The sequence below is a fragment of the Bufo gargarizans genome, chromosome 2 (genome assembly GCF_014858855.1).
Source record: "Bufo gargarizans isolate SCDJY-AF-19 chromosome 2, ASM1485885v1, whole genome shotgun sequence".
Taxonomy (NCBI): domain Eukaryota; kingdom Metazoa; phylum Chordata; class Amphibia; order Anura; family Bufonidae; genus Bufo; species Bufo gargarizans.
In genome coordinates this window covers 247536969-247554856 of record NC_058081.1, presented here as the reverse complement: position 1 = coordinate 247554856, position 17888 = coordinate 247536969, and the positions used below count along the sequence as shown (strand labels likewise).

Sequence of the window (17888 nt, the reverse complement as noted above, 5' to 3'; positions counted from 1 at the left end):
ACAACACACTAGCATATCCACTAGATATTCCATAAATGTCTTATTGGATGGGACCAGACTGGTGTGAGTTCAACACCAAATCTCTGCAAATAATGGGTGACCGTGGATATATGCCATAAAAGTCTGTTATGGGAGAACCTCATAAAAGATCTACTGTTTTTACCAAAGTTAAATGTTTCTTTTGCTGTTTAGTTTACAGCTCAATGTCTATGTAAACCAAAATACAACGGAAGGAAATGTGACAAATGTGAAGAAAATTACTATGGAAATCCAGCAGTTCAATGTATACGTAAGTGTAAATGAATACATTTGGGATATGGCTACACAATTAGGTTTTCTGAGGCAGTTTCTTAAAGGAGTGCACACCTTCCTCTAGTTTTGCATATAGGATTAAAGGGATTCTGTCACCTCCCCTCAGCCAAAAAACGATTTAAAAGCAGCCATGCAGCACAGCTTACCTGGATTAAGCTGTGCTGTTTAATCTTGAAATCCGTCCAGCAGTTACTTTAAAAAACGACTTTGATCAATAAGGAAATGCGTCCTGAAGGTGCCCAGAGGGGCGTTTTTTTCTTCCTAGTGAGCCCAGTACCGCCCCTCTTTCAGTGCCCAGCCCGCCTTCCTTGTATTTTCTAACTGCCGCCCCCAGCCTGCCACAGCCTCTCCTGCCTCTCCTCCCCCTCCCTCACGCCGAACGAAGTCTCGCACAGGCGCAGTACCCACTGAGGGCTGCGCCTGTGCGATCATCAGGAGACTGAGGGCGGCAGCTTCATCTTCGTCACTGGGCATGCGCCGAGCCCAGTGACGTCCGATGCTCGCTCTTCCCTCAGTCAGCAGGGAAGAGAGAGCATCGGACGTCACTGGGCTCGGCGCATGCCCAGTGACGAAGATGAAGCTGCCGCCCTCAGTCTCCTGATGATCGCACAGGCGCAGCCCTCAGTGGGTACTGCGCCTGTGCGAGACTTCGTTCGGGGGGAGGAGAGGCAGGAGAGGCTGTGGCAGGCTGGGGGCGGCAGTTAGAAAATACAAGGAAGGCGGGCTGGGCACTGAAAGAGGGGCGGTACTGGGCTCACTAGGAAGAAAAAAACGCCCCTCTGGGCACCTTCAGGACGCATTTCCTTATTGATCAAAGTCGTTTTTTAAAGTAACTGCTGGACGGATTTCAAGATTAAACAGCACAGCTTAATCCAGGTAAGCTGTGCTGCATGGCTGCTTTTAAATCGTTTTTTGGCTGAGGGGAGGTGACAGAATCCCTTTAAATATTTATTAATAAAAATCTAAAAAACATTAAAAAAAGACGAATATATATACATTCCCCAAAAAATAAACAATCAATAAAAATCATATATGTATATATATATATACACACGATTCATTCCCAAATTGCCATACATAATTTAATAGCTAGATAGAAGGATACATTTCAATTTAAATACATGATTGCATGAATAAACTAATCATAAAAATAAGAATATATATTAAAAAAATTATAAAAAATATAAAAATGTAACTTGATGTCTATATTGGTAGATGTTTAATTCATACAATTTTGGCATTTTGTATTTATTCTTTCATTTTTTTTGCGCATCTACCAATATAGACATCAAGTTATATTTTTATATTTTTTATATATATTCTTATTTTTACGATTAGTTTTTTCATACAATCATGTATTTAAATTGAGATTTATCATTCTATCTATCTATTAAATCATGTATGGCAATTTAGGAATGAATTGTGTATATATAAAAATTTTATTTATTGTTTATTTTTTGGGGAATGCATACATATAATTCTTTTTTAATGTTTTTTATATTTTCATTAATACATATTTGATCCTATATGAAAAACTAGAAAAAGGTGTGCACACCTTATTTTTTTCAACTTTATCCATCATCCTTTACTGGGACTGGGTGACCCCTCAATCTCCATTACGTCCGATGTGAGCCTCTGTATCTTTTTTACAGTTTCTTAAAGGAAATGTGTCACAAAAAATGTTTTCTGCCAGATAGTAACACATATCCTTTTTAATGTTCTGATTGCAGATTTAATTATGCTTTGCGGCAGCCCCATGGGCCATAGACACAATGACTTCTATAGGAGAGTTTTCTAGGCAGCTCTGTGACCTGTGCAGAGGGCAATGTACAAGGAAAGAATAGATAACTTTAGTCCCCTATTGTGAATGGTGGATCCTGTCTTAACTGCCATTCTAATCCTGCATGTAATAATATCACCTCTGTGTATAGATACGCAGATAACTGCAGTAAAGTGATCTGTACAGACCGAGAAGTGGCGGCTGTTATTAGGATTAGTGCACAAACTGCAGGATTTTATGGTTTTTGTTAAAATATAGATAGCCATATGGGAAATTAAAAATAACATCCCCAAAAATGATTTAATATATTAAATATAAAAACATGATTTAAACATTTTTCTTTAAACCAAAATTAGGAGTGGATCATAAAAGGAGAGAAAGTATAAAGGACAGATACGACTTCTCTTTCTTGAATTCACTCCGGGTTTTGGCTTTGGAAACCTGACTGTGTAACCACACATTTTGTGAGTCTGTACACCAAGTAACAAGAGGTCTGTGTGTGTTATTGCTTTCTTCTCACAGATATCATTTATAATAATAATACCAATGAAAGAATAATATTCAGGATAGTTTGTTAGCCAGGTTGTAGAATTTTAAATAAGTCTACTATGACTAACCCATTGACACTTCTCTGCCCTCAGCTTAGTGTAGACGTAGAGACTATAGTAATTACACTCTACACATTCTCAGATGGCTCAAGACTCAATTGGCATTATATGAGCAGTAGAAAACAGGCAGGCAAGTTTGGCTGAGCTCAGAATGCCCATTCTATATGGTGGCCAAGGGTGGCAGAAATCACGGAAACAGGTGAGCGGGGTGTGCTACACTGTTTCCATATCTGCCATTCACTTGTATAGGAGTTACAGAAACAGCATACCAAAGCTGCTTGGCTGTTTCTATAACTCCACCAAGGCCACACAACATTTTTTTATCTGTAGTGAATTTCATAATTAATATCTGGTTGCTTGAAATTTTTTTGAAATAGACTAAACAAAATTGGAAAAAAAAAGATGTGTGAAATCAGCTTAAGGCCTCATGCACACAACCGTTGTTTCATTCGTGTCCGTTGTTCCGTTTTTCGTGATTTTCTGCGGACCCATTGACTTTCAATAGGTCAGTTGAAAACTCGGCTGATGCACCGTTTGTCATCTACGTCCGTGATCCGTGGTTCCAGTCTGTCAAAAAAAATAACCTGTCCTATTTTTTTCACGGAAAATGGTTTGCGGACCCATTCAAGTCAATGGGACCGTGAAAAAACACGGAGGCACACAAGATTGTCATCCGCGTCCGCGTCTGTTTTTTTCCTATCATTTGCATGGCAAACTTGACAGACTTTTTTTTTTACTTTCCTTCATGTCTGGTGATCCTCCAAAAATAAAGGAAGACACACGGAAACAAAAACGGAAACGGAACAACGGAACCCCATTTTAGGGAATGGAACACAACAAAGGTCGTGTGCATGAGGCCTTAAGGTGTTGATATCTCTAGGGTACATTTAATGGACTGTGTATATTGCTGTTATTGGGGGTCCTGAAGCAGTTGCTGGTAGAGTGGAGTCACCTTGGCACTTAAAGTCTTGCTTTACTGTTTTCACATTCATCCTTATTAGTTTATAATGCCCCCAGCAATCATATTTCCTCAATACCATGCTAAATAATGAATCCAATTGTTGGTAATATAAATTAGTACTAATTATTATTTATAAAAAAGCTTATCTTATACATTACATTTGTTACACCATATTTTGTCTTATTTCAGCCTGTAGGTGTAACTTGGAAGGTACTCAAAAACCCATGTGTGATAAGGACACTGGTTCATGCAACTGTAAAGCTGGGGTCACTGGACGAAACTGTGACCAATGTGCTCCTAAATTCAGGCAAGAATTCCCTGCGTGTTCACGATGTCATATGTGCTTTGATCAGTATGACACAGAAGTATCAACTCTATCAACTTCTGTCCATGCATTGGTAAGATTAGCAGCAAATATTGGTCCCAGAAGATCACCAGCTGGCTGTGATGTCCACATGAGTATCCTCCAAGATAAACTTTCTGCTATTGAGAAAATGTTTCGGACTCCAATTCTGTCACCTGAGAAGTACAATACAGTGAAGAAATACTATGACAGCATACGGTAATCCCTTCCTCTTCTTTGTCAAATGAATTGTCTAGTTACACTTAAAGGGGTGGACCACTTTTTGGTTACTGCTGACAAATTTGTTTGTGAGATGATAAATGGCACTTACTAATATAGTCTTTGTTGAAATTCTGCACCATTTTCTATGTTTTATAACATATGCTTACTTGTTTACAAAGTCTTTTGTGCTGTCCACACATAAGATGGTCGCTGATGGAGGGTCGTGTGACCAGGCAAATCACCTCCATGTCATGTCTAGTAGCATAGTAACATAGTACATAAGGCTGAAAAAAGACATTTGTCCATCCAGTTCGGCCTGTCATCCTGCAAGTTGATCCAGAGGAAGGCAAAAAAAAAACTGTGAGGTAGAAGCCAATTTTCCCCACTTTAGGGGAATAAAAAATTCCTTCCCGACTCCAATCAGCCAATCAAAATAACTCCCTGGATCAACGACCCATCTCTAGTAGCTATAGCTTGTAATATTATTACACTCCAGAAATACATCCAGGCCCCTCTTGTATTCCTTTATTGTGCTCACCATCACCACCTCCTCAGGCAGAGAGTTCCATAGTCTCACTGCTCTTACCGTAAAGAATCCTCTTCTATGTTTGTGTACAAACCTTCTTTCCTCCAGACGCATAGGATGTCCCCTCGTCACAGTCACAATCCTGGGGATAAATAGATGATGGGTTAGATCTCTGTACTGACCCCTGATATATTTATACATAGTAATTAGATCTCCCCATAGTCATCTTTTTTCTAAAGTGAATAACCCTAATGTTGATAATATTTCAGGGTGCTGTAGTTGCCCCATTCCAGTTATTACTTTAGTTGCCCTCCTCTGGACCCTCTCCAGCTATGCTATGTCTGTCTGCTATGCCCAGAACTGTACACAGTACTCCATGTGTGGTCTGACTAGTAATTTGTAAAGACGATGTTCTTATCACGGGCATCTATGCCCCTTTTGATGCAACCTATTATCTTATTGGCCTTGGCAGCAGCTGCCTGACACTGGTTTTTGCAGCTCAGTTAGCTGTTTGTCTCCTCCTTTCAAACACACTGCACCTGCACTAGGTTTCCAACAGAACTAGTACAGGTGGCAAGTGCAGTGTATTTGGATGGAGGAGACATCACACAGACATCAGCGGCCATCTTATGGACAAGACATCCGTGTGGACAGCACAAAGGACTTTGTAAACAAGTAAGCATATGTTATAAATAGAGATGAGCAAATCAAATCCCAAGAAGTGAAATTCCATCCGAATTTCAGGATAAATTCGATTAGCCTAGAAGCAGAATTTCCTTGTGCTTTGTGTCAGCAAATCGATTTAACCTGAAATAGTATAAAAATTCAAACTTACCTCCATCATTTGCTGGCGATGGGCCGCCAGCCTCCATCTTGCTTGAAGATCCCGAACGAAATCCAGTGCGGCGCAAGATTACATCATCATGCCGGCTGGTGTGATGACGTAATCTCGCGCAGCACAAGATTTCTGCTGAGATCTTCAAGCAAGATGGCGGCGGCCGGCCTGTCGCGAGCAAATGGAGGCAGTAAGTTTGATAAAAAAAATAATTTTATTGTTAATTTTACACTCAGATCATCTGAGGGATACAGTGACCGGGACAGCGCTATCACAGCTAACCGTCATTGCATTGGCTACTTACAAAAAAATGCACTTTGTGGCGAAGTAATTCATCACAAAGCTAATTTTTTTAAGGAATTCGGCAAATCAGCCGAATCTAACTTTTAAGAAATTTGCTCATCTCTAGTTATAAAAATAGAAACTAGGGCAGAATTTCAACAAGGACTATATTAGTAAGTGCCATATAATCATCTCACAGACACATTGGTCAACAGTCATCAGAAAGTGGCCAAGCCCTTTAATGGACATGCGCATGCCTAGCATCAATCTTAGAACCCAGTTAGCCAGTGCACAGAATGCACTATACTACCTTGCAAAATGCAATGAAAAAGTGACGGAAAGAAACCAAACCTCAGTGTAAAAATATTAATTTACCTAACCACAATAACCTTATTTTCAGCTATAGTCTACATTATCCCTCAGGGGCAGCCTCAAACACAGATTATGAGCAATATTCATGATTTTATAATACTTTGTCACTTGCCTCCAGCATTCGTTATATTTTATAAAGCAATACAGATCTTAAAATAGTAGAATACATCATATGACACTTAGGTGGGCCCACTGTGAAAGTCGCATTGAAGAAATAAAATAGGCAGACTGCCCTTCTTTGTACTAAGTTGTTCTGTGTTGCATATGTTACAGCCAAAAAATGGATAAAATAAAGGTTCCAGATTTAGGAAAATTCTATGAAATTGCAGAAATGAATAAAACTATTTCAGATATGGGAAAAGAGATTGATGCTTTATTCACTGTGCTTAACAAAATAAAGAAAAAGAAAGAGAAAGAAAACATCATCAATGTTAAAGGTAAGGAATGCAAATCACATTCTCTCTAAAGGTGACCAAACACATTGGGTAGAGGTTGATGGTTGAGCACAACCTACTGGACATATATTAGTCCATATTGGCTCTTACAGTCATTAAAACTGGCCACACATGTTCAGTGGCACCCAGTGAAGGATAAATTACCCTTGTAGGAACATTCTTTCCCGGAGAGATCATTCATGGACTAAGCGACAATCAGATGAAAATTCTAAACTGGACCAACTACTTTTCAGACATTAAAGGAATGTCATCAGTTGGGTAAATTTATCCCAATGAATGGTCGTTTGGTTGAAATTATCAATTTTTAGCAACTTTAGACTAATGTGAATGATCAGCCCTTTTTTATGTACTATATTGCAACCATATTTTAGTGGCAGTTTTGTGTGGCAGTTTTCAGCCTGTTTTTGGTTTGTGCCACTGTGCCTAATTTATGAACTGGCACACAGTAATAATGAAAATGCGACAATTTGTCACCAAAAAAGAGATGTACTATTAATGATAAATGCCCCCTTTAGTGTTTAACCCCTTCATGATTCTTAACGTACTAGTAAGTCATGGCCGCAAGTGACTTGTGGACCTTTGACGTACTAGTATGTCATGCGGATCAGGTGGGCACCAGTGCAGGGGCCTGTCTGTGACTGGCATTGCTGTAAAATCCAATGCCAGCGGATTAACCCCTTGTATGTTGCAATCAACACTGACGGCTGCATATGGGAGATTACAGAGGGTGGGGTCTCCCTGTGCCTCTCCATTAGCCCCCCCCCCCCCCCGTGCCTGCGGTGACAGATGGCCGATGGCTGCCATGGAAACCCCAGGCATATGCAGGCCATGGACAGACACCTGTGGACCCAGCCCCCTGGGTCTCACAGGCACATTGTCAGTGTTGAACTGACAGTTTCAATGTAGTACAATACAGCATGTACTGTACTACATTAAAACAGGGATTAAACCCTAAAATTATGACGTCCATGTACCGGGTCAAAAATAAAAAGTGAAAAAACAGTAAAAAAAAGTGTTTTATAAAAAAAAATTACAGTAAAAAAGTGTCATTTTCTCTTCATCAAGCGATTTTTAATAAAAAAAATATATAACAAAAATAATCACATTAGATATTGTCGCATCTGTAACGAGCTGCTCTATTAAAATATAACTGCACTTGCAGCAATAGAAAATGCCCCATTGCACTTGCGAGCTCATTAGCATATCTCGTCAAGGTACATTTTTTCAACATCACAGCCGCAGATAAGAGAAACAAAGGCACCATTTGTGAACCGTGTATATGAACTACAATGCGATTTAAGCAGTCTGAGTAGGGTAAATTAGCTGACTGACTCCCTTTAACCCTTTCAACACCAGGTGATTTTATGTTTTTTCATATTCAATTTTTATTCCCTGCCCCCCCAAAGCCATAACATTTTTATTTTTTCAATCACATAGCCATATGAGAGCTTGTTTTTTTGCAGGACAAGATGCACTTTCTAATGGCACCATTTACAGTTCCATACAATGTAATGGGAATCTTGAAAAATGGGGTGGAATTATAAAAAAAAAAAAACATTCTGCCAGTTTTTGCTTTTTTTTTTTACACTGTTTCCTATGCGGTAAAACTAACCTGTTATTTTCATTCTCTGGGTCACTACGATTACAACAATACCACATATGTATAGTTTTTCTTGCATTTAATAATGAAAAAAAAGTAAAACTTTGGTAAAAACTAATTTTTCCTTTGCATTGCCATATTCTGACCCCCATAACTTTTTAATTTTATGTGTACAAAGGTGTGTGAGGGCTTGTTTTTTGCAGGATAATGTATATTTATTTAAATTTTGGGGAAAGGGGGTGATTTGAATTTGTATACAGCATATTTTTTTATATTTTTATGTTTTTTAAAGCTTTCTTTTTTTTTTAACACTTTTTAATAGTTCCCTGAGGGGACTATAGCAAGCATCTCTAATAGACTGTAATGTATTATCATTGGAGGCTATTAGAATTACACTAATGGGGTTTATGAAACTGGTGTAAAGTAGAACTGGCTTAGTTGCCAATAGCAACCAATCAGATTCCACCTTTCATTTTCCAAAAGAGCTGTCAAAACGAAAGGTGGAATCTGATTGGTTGCTATGGGCACTTGCATTGTTGTTTTCCGGTATTGAGATCCGGCAGATTGCCCAACCACCAATGCCCAGTCGGGAAGGGCTTAAAATCAGTAAACAATAGATCATCCATGTATACAATTGATGACAAATTGGATGATTTTTACATTTCAGCAATAGGGTTGGCTGTGCATATGTCTCCATGGCCAGTTTTAATGTGCAGTTGGACTATTCTATTTTCTTTTTAGACACTATAACCTTTTTCATATTTTTTTATCAATGGTCCAATGGTCAGGGGTTGTGTCCCATTTTGGCATTTCTATGGCGAGATGGAATTGAATGCCAGTCCTAGGTGGCAGGGCACATGGAGACAGCCCAGTAGGCCGGTACTCTGCTGTTTCATTAACAACCATTATAGTGAATGGGATCTATGCAAATGTTGCAGAACAAGGTACTCTGCTGTCATAACTCTACAATCTACTATTATACTAACAGATAACATATTCTTCCTACGGCAGCAGTAAACTAACAATGGGTTGCCTACCTATACAGGAGTTTTATCCTCAGCGTTGATTGCTACAGATGGCCAATGTTTTGTGTTTAATTTTCAATAACATAATATTGCCAACATGGAAAACAGTCAAAAATTCCTTAAAAATAGTTTTCTTTTGAGTTAAAAATACCCCTTTCTGACAGAAGTGTCCTTTTAAACTGCTTTATATGAATTGAAGAAGTTCTGTTTATACGGCATTGTTTTTATTAGTATAATTCTCCCATTATTTTATCTGGCAAATGCATTATCGATTCAATGATGACAAGACCACACATTTCTTTTTCTAAACAGATAGTGAAGAGTCTTTGGTGAAGATTACCAAATACTACAACGTATCTTTATCTGCAGCGGAGAGCGCACGCAATGCTACTCCCATTGTCAAGACAGCAACAAAAACAAGGAAAACCATTTTAAATGCACTGAACGCTCTAGACACAAAAGACAAACAAAACTCTGACAGACTGAATAAAATGAAACCACTACAAATAGGCAAAATGAATGAGCTGGTAAGAGTTATTGTTCCAAAATATTTGCATGTGTGCTCTGAGATTGTTCTACAGTACATGCAATACATATTTGTTATTTAACTTTTGGGAAGCATCTGCCAGTCATCCCCATTGTCAGTAATGGCTATTTATTAATGCATTTGTCCATTTAGCATATTAAAGTAAAGCTCTAAGGGACTCTGGTTTAATCTAACACTGCTTACTGCGGCATTCAAATTAATCTGTTCAGATAGAGGAGATATAGCATACAAGCATGTCTACAATTTTGCAGTAGAGCCCCACCATTAATGTTTGCTTCACTGTGCCATTTGGCTATGGTTATTTTAAAAATTGTGAAAAAAAGTACCCTAGAACCATTTCTAGATAGATCTAAGATTGGTTTAAAACTAGCTCAAGATTGTCCACTAATAGGATTTGTGTATCTGGCTTCTGTTTCGTCTGTTGCCTTTCAAAGGAAACTAATGTATGCCACCCATGCCATTCATATATTCCCTTTTGTTTTGGTCATTAAAATAAGTCAACAATGACCAGAATTTTGCAACAAAATTGGGATTTTCAACAACCTAATTAGGGACTCATATGGAAAAAACGAATGCTCCCAAAAATTGTCAACAAGCCAATGACATCAAATTAATCACATCACTTTTGTCTGTATTTTATGTATCAGACTCATAACAGAAAAAGTCCGGCTGTCCATACTCATGAGGCAGCTATCGGCTACACAATACATTGGTCAACTGCTTGTTGACACCCTTATGAACAAGGACGTGCATCACAGATGAGTGTGTTTATTATTTCAAAGAGTCAGATATAGTAAGATCAGCAGCTGAATGATACAAATATGGCTCTACAGTTGTGGCCAAAAGTTTTGAGAATGAGACAAATATTAGTTTTCACAAAGTTTCCTGCTAAACTGCTTTTAAATCTTTGTTTCAGTTGTTTCTGTGATGCAGTGAAATATAATTACACGCACTTCATATGTTTCAAAGGCTTTTATCGACAATTACATGACATTTATGCAAAGAGTCAGTATTTGCAGTATTGGCCCTTTTTTTTCAGGACCTCTGCAATTCGACTGGGCATGCTCTCAATCAACTTCTGGGCCAATTCCTGACTGATAGCAACCCATTCTTTCATAATCACTTCTTGGAGTTTGTCAGAATTAGTGGGTTTTTGTTTTTCCACCCACCTCTTGAGGATTGACCACAAGTTCTCAATGGGATTAAGATCTGGGGAGTTTCCAGGCCATGGACCCAAAATGTCAATGTTTTGGTCCCCGAGCCACTTATTTATCACTTTTGCCTTATGGCACGGTGCTCCATCATGCTGGAAAATGCATTGTTCTTCACCAAACTGTTGTTGGATTGTTGGAAGAAGTTGTTGCTGTTGGAGGGTGTTTTGGTACCATTCTTTAATCATGGCTGTGTTTTTGGGCAAAATTGTGAGTGAGCCCACTCCCTTGGATGAGAAGCAACCCCACACATGAATGGTCTCAGGATGTTTTACTGTTCGCATGACACAGGACTGAAGGTAGCGCTCACCTTTTCTTCTCCGGACAAGCCTTTTTCCTGATGCCCCAAACAATCGGAAAGAGGCTTCATCGGAGAATATGACTTTTCCCCAGTCCTCAGCAGTCCATTAACCATATTTTGTGCAGAAGATCAATCTTTCCCTGATGTTTTTTTTGGAGAGAAGTGGCTTCTTTGCTGCCCTTCTTGACACCAGGCCATCTTCCAAAAGTCTTCGCCTCACTGTGCGTGCAGATGCGCTCACAGCTGCCTGCTGCCATTCCTGAGCAAGCTCTGCACTGGTGGCACTCCGATCCCTAGTTGAATCCTCTTTAGGAGACGATCCTGGCGCTTGCTGGACTTTCTTGGACGCCCTGAAGCCTTCTTAACAAGAATTGAACCTCTTTCCTTGAAGTTCTTGATGATCCTATAAATTGTTGATTGAGGTGCAATCTTAGTAGCCACAATATCCTTGCCTGTGAAGCCACACAGGTCAAGTCTGCCATTTTAACCCAATCAGCCTGACATAATGATCTCCAGCCTTGTGCTCGTCAACATTCTCACCTGAGTTAACAAGACAATTACTGAAATGATCTCAGCAGGTCCTTTAATGACAGCAATGAAATGCAGTGAAAAGGTTTTTTGGGGATTAAGTTAATTTTCATGGCAAAGAAAGGACTATGCAATTCATCTGATCACTCTTCATAACATTCTGGAGTATATGCAAATTGCTATTATAAAAACTTAAGCAGCAACTTTTCTAATTTCCAATATTTATGTAATTCTCAAAACTTTTGGCCACGACTGTACATATCCCCTGGAAAATCAAAGGATTGACACTTTAAAAATCTAGTCTTTGCCCCCCTTGTTTCTTATAACATATTGATGGACACATGGCTTGTTCCCATATATGTTAGATTGTCATCAGAGTCTGTGACATTTACCTACAGATATTTAAAATAACCCAAACGTCTATAAGTTGTAAGACAGTTTCCAATGCAATAGGTTTTGTTGAGCCGTACTGAACATTACGAGAGACCATTCCCATCTAATAGGACCAAGTGGTATGGCTCTTACCTAGAGTTAACTGTAAATGGTTTTGAGTCTTGATCCTAGCTACAATACTATGGCATTCCTGACGGCCAATAATATCTGAAACTACCATCAGCTAAGCAGCCATGTACAAGGGGCCCAAGCTCTTAGAGCCACAGGTGGCTCCAGAACTACTGATTAGGGAACAGCTTACATACTGTAGTGATGATAATACAGAATTGAGAAAAAAATTAAATATTGTATCACATCAACATTTTATAAAACTTCAGTGAAACCTCCTTGAGATGAGCACCCAAAATTACATTGTAAAGTAGTCTTCTAGGATGCTCTTCTTAAAAAAGATGACCAGTATACATAGGGTATGGTGGAACTAAAAATCTCCTACAGGAGATCTGGTCAGGATAAGAATGTGTCTTCTCAAAGAGGTGGAAAGGATTCACTGTACTTTTTTTGTACATTATTTGGTATAACTAAGCATGTAACATGATTTAGGAATAGCGAACATTTTTTTCTCAGCTGTTTATATATGATGGAGGATCTAAATGTATTTTGTTTACATAGGTTTGTGGAACAGTCTGGGACTTTCCTTGTGATATCGCACCATGTGGAGGAGCTTTATGCAGAGATAGATTTGGAAAGAGAAAATGTGGTGGACCAAATTGCAATGGTGCATTGCCACTGGCCAAAGATGGCTTGAGAAAAGCAAATGAAACAGATGCTAAGCTAAAAAGTGTTGCAGTTCATCTACTTGATGCAGAGAAACAGGTAAATATATAAAAAAAACTGAGCAAATGTAAAAAATAACTTGTTAGAAGAGAGGTTCGGTGGGATTTAATAGCTCAAAAAAGAAGTTATAGGTGAATTGCTATGGAGAGCAGAGAAACTTAGGCTACTTTCACACTTGCGCTTGATCGGATCCGTTCTGAACGGATCCGATCATATTAATGCAGACGGAGGCTCCGTTCAGTACGGATCCGTCTGCATTAATAACTTTAGAAAATTTCGCAAGTGCGCAAGTAGCCTGCGCGGATCCGTTCAGACTTTCAATGTAAAGTCAATGGGGGACGGATCCGCTTGAAGATTGAGCCATATGGTGACATCTTCAAGCGGATCCGTTCCCATTGACTTACATTGTAAGTCTGAACGGATCCGCACGGCCAGGCGGACACCCGAACGCTGCAAGCAGCGTTCAGCTGTCCGCCTGTCCGTGCGGAGGCGAGCGGAGCGGAGGCTGAACGCCGCCAGACTGATGCAGTCTGAGCGGATCCGCATCCATTCAGACTGCATCAGGGCTGGACGGAGGCGTTCGGGTCCGCTCGTGAGCTCCTTCAAACGGAGCTCACAAGCGGACCGACGAACGCTAGTGTGAAAGTAGCCTTACCGACTCATGTCTCATATCGTATTTTCTAAATTGTCTATTTTGTGGGATGAAAACAAGGAAACAAAGGTTGAAAACACACTGTAATCTCTATTGTGAAATGTAGATATGATGGGGTAGACGTAAGATAAGACAGGTGCATCAAGCAAACCAAAGACTACATCTATTTGAAGATATTCTGTATGTTGCTAATTGTGAATGTTGTTTCTAATAATAGGTTGACTGGGATCTTTGAGACTCCACATTAGCATTGTATACTAAAACAGTAAAAGCAGCATATGTATCTTCAGCCATAACACAGGAGCCTTCAGAGCACCAAAACGTTCTTGAGATATGCCATCAATATTAAAAGCCTGGACAACCACTTTACGGGACTGTCCATATGTACTAATAAGGAGGTCCAAACTCAGGACCCCCTTTATTACTTAAATCAGAGAGATCTTGTAAAGTATCGCTCCAATGGCCAGTATATAAAACTAGGCTTCCCCTGCAGGGAACATCAATATAGGGCTCCAGCATTACCCTTGCTGCTGATATATAGCAAGGATAGAGGGGCAAGGAATTTCTAAGCAGACCAAAACCAACAAGTCAACAATGATTCCTGGTATTAAACAACTGAAAGGAACATTTCTCGTTTCTCTGCTCTTTGTCCAATATTTAAATGTCATTAAATGTGCTGTGATAAAAATGAGTTTAACACTTAAGCACAGTTTGTGAATAATTGTTTTATATTGTTTCAGATTGAGAACATCAGGCAATTAGCTGAAAACACAAAGTTAAAAGCTTCACAGCTGAACAAAACCCTAAGCAAGGCAATGAGTCGCATAGTAGCTGACAAAAATCACGCTAAAGAACTTATAAAGAATGTTAAAGATTTTCTTTTGGGTAGGTGCCATTTGGTTACGCATACAGTAAGTGATATCGATTCAGTGAGAGCTATTTGTTTTATTGCTATATGTTGTTCTGTGGTTACTGGGATACTTGGCAGGATGGCATTCATCTGTTTCATTCATGGGTATTTAAAACACATTCTTACTTTTAGATATAATTTTACAGTTTAGATCTACTGTATGTATTATCCTGAGTAACTTGAAAATACTTTTATGCATTTTGTGCTGATTTTGAGTTACGTCTTCTTTACCACTTAAAATGCAGTATTCGCTGTACAGTGACAGCAGAGGGCATGTCTTTCTTTGTTATATTGTCCTTGGGAAACGCATTATGAGATATACAAATATATAACCAATCAGACAATACATTTGCACAGCTACTCTAAATTACACATAGACTTTACATGCAAAATAGTATTTTAAAAGTGCCCACGTTACAATTTACACGTGATGCACACCAACATTGGTGCAAAAATATTTCCTGATGCTTGGTGTTCGTAGTCCTACAATAGGATCCTTAATTATTTCCTACCTGAGGATGATGATGATGACCCTACTGCTGCAGGGTTTGATCCAGTATAGTTATTAGATCACTCTCTCTTTCTATCCATCACATGACCAGGACAGATTCTCATCCTCTAGAAATGTTTGTGGGTCTAGAAGAAGTGTTTGATGCCTAACTCCATCCCACCCTAGAAATAATTAGTCTGTTCTGCCTTAGGAAATTGGGAAGACTGTTTATCTTAAATATATGGCCATCTTAACCATATTGATAGGTAGCGTGTTTGTACAATGTCCATACAGAAGATGTGGAGAAGTAGGATATTCTACTCCCTAGAATGCTCTCCGAAGCAGCAGTAGTAATGGAGGACATTCTACAGCAGTACTGAGCAGTTTAGATTTGTATCCAGCAATGAATTAAATGAGTTGGCAACTCAGACATTAGTGGCATATCGCTAGGTTATGTTGGGTTAAGGGTAGTTTCTACCTCTGGGACCCGCTCCTATTTCCAGAAGGGGACCCCAGAATTGAAGGGAGAACAGCCACGCATGTACAGTCGCCTTCCATTCCGAAAATAGCCAAGCACACTTGATTGGCTACTTTTGGAGCTCCATAGAAGGGAATAGAGAGCTTGTTCACTTTGGGGGCCCCATTCTACAGATAGGTGCGGGTTGCAGAGGTGAATTAACCCTTTTAAGACTGTAAATCATTTAAAAATCATCAGCAGTCTCTCTATAGCAGTCTGTCTGCCTGCGTGTGTCTCTAGCTGCCATCCCTACTCCTCCTCCTCCCCTCTTTATAGATTTCTATGTAATCTGATCCTTCAGTGAGCAAGCAGCCGATTTTCACTGAAGACAGATCTGAGCTGGGAATAAAGAGTTAGTGAAGAGGAGGGGAGGGAAGAGAGGAGCCTAATAAGGGGAGAAGAAGAGACGTCTTTACAAACTTTCCTAGTCATATATGAAAAATGGTGAAACAATAGATACTATTTAGATCAATGATGTCAAACGTGCAGCTTTCCAGCTGTTGCTAAACCACAGCTCTCAGCATGACCTGATAACTTCAGGCTGTCTGGGCATGATGGAAGTTGTAGTTTTGCAATGGCTGGAGGGCCATGAGATTGACATACCTGTTTAAATGGTGAGAATGGGAAAATGAATACAGATAACTTGGAGACCACAGAAAGCCAGAAAAGCTAAAGGGCACAGAGTGGAAGCCAACATTGTTATAAGCATTTCATACCTGGGTTAGGTGTGGTCGTTTCCAGATTTTGTTATAGGGCCCCATGATTCCTTCTTGCACACCCTGCCAGGACCCTAGGATCAATTGTCAACACTGGGGGAAGTGAGTGTTTAATGCTGCAAGGGAAATGAAGTCTTAAAGAGGACCTGTCACCACAAAATGCAATGAAATCTGAAAGTGCCATGGTATAGAGCAGGAGGAGCTGAGCAGATTGATATATAGTTTGGTAGGAAAAATATTCAGTAAAATCAGTAATTTATACATTTATATCTCTGCTCTTTCCACTTCTTGTGAAGTGCTATTGGTACAGGAGGGAGGAGGGGTTACCAGTGAGAGTTATCTCTGTATGCAGACTTATACGCACAATGCTATCAATCACTGATATCCCCTCCTTCCTGTACCGATAGCTGCTCACAAGGCTGCAAAAAAAACTAAGATATAAATGTATAAATTACAGGTTTTATGAGTACTGAATCTTTTCCCACAAAAATATATATCATTCTGCTCAGCTTCTCCTGCTCTGTAACATGGTAATTTCCGATTGCTTTGTACTTTCTGGTGACAGGTCCTCTTTAAATGAGCTTTTGATGTAATACACAGGCTATCCAGATTTTCTTGATAAAGAGAATTTTACAACCATATTCCAACCATATTCCCTAAAAGGGCACATGGAAAAAAGGAGTTGCAGTACCAGAAACAGCAGCACAGTCATGGATGCCACTATGCGGTGATACTTTAGTGATTGGGTCCTCATTATATGTGGGATCCTGGTTAAACTAGGTTCATGCCGTCTCTTCTTTCCATAGTACTATCAACATTGATCAATAAAGTACAAAAAATTCATAAAAATAATACAACAGCAATTTAAACGACAATGAAGTTGTTCAGCCAAACTTAACAAACAGAATTATTCCTGAGCTCTGCAGGGAAACAATCAGAATATTATGCAGTCAGCCTTAATGGAAGGGACACTTTTTAATAAGATTAAAATCTATCTGGACCAAAAATGAAAGCCATGTACTTGGGTAAATGTAAATTAATAATTAGTATTCATTTACTTTAGTTTAAAGCAAGCCTACGGTTAAAAAAAAATTCACATTAGCTCAAGAACAAACAGAACACTTGAAGGGGTTGTCTGGGTTCAGAGCTGAACCCGGACATCCATCCATTTTCACCCCGGCAGCCCCCCTGACTTGAGTATCGGAGCAGTTTATGCTCCGATGCTCTCCTTTGCCCTGCGCTAAATCGTGCAGGGCAAATACATTTTTTGGAGATCCAGTGACATAGTGGGCCTCTCCATTGGGCTAGGGCAGAGCTAAAACCCACCTATCAGAGCCGGTGATGTCACCGAACACACTGCCGGGCAGAAGTTTCCGCCCAGCAGTGTGTTATGATAAACAAAAGAGCCCGTGTCCTGTGCGATTTAGCGCAGGGCAAGGGAGCGCATCGGAGCATGAGATGCTCTGAT

The 17888-nt window shown here is 39.5% G+C and overlaps 1 protein-coding gene across 1 annotated transcript in view; it reads left to right on the top strand.

Moving 5' to 3' along the window:
• The window catches only part of LAMB4 (laminin subunit beta 4), a 139819-nt gene that overhangs the window by 53102 nt on the left and 68829 nt on the right, over positions 1-17888 (top strand). The window contains exons 24-29 of the mRNA XM_044277174.1: positions 193-289; positions 3851-4223; positions 6515-6678; positions 9634-9848; positions 12971-13174; positions 14528-14672. Of these exons, the coding sequence (XP_044133109.1) occupies positions 193-289; positions 3851-4223; positions 6515-6678; positions 9634-9848; positions 12971-13174; positions 14528-14672 (1198 nt within the window). The remainder of the gene's footprint in view (positions 1-192; positions 290-3850; positions 4224-6514; positions 6679-9633; positions 9849-12970; positions 13175-14527; positions 14673-17888) is intronic.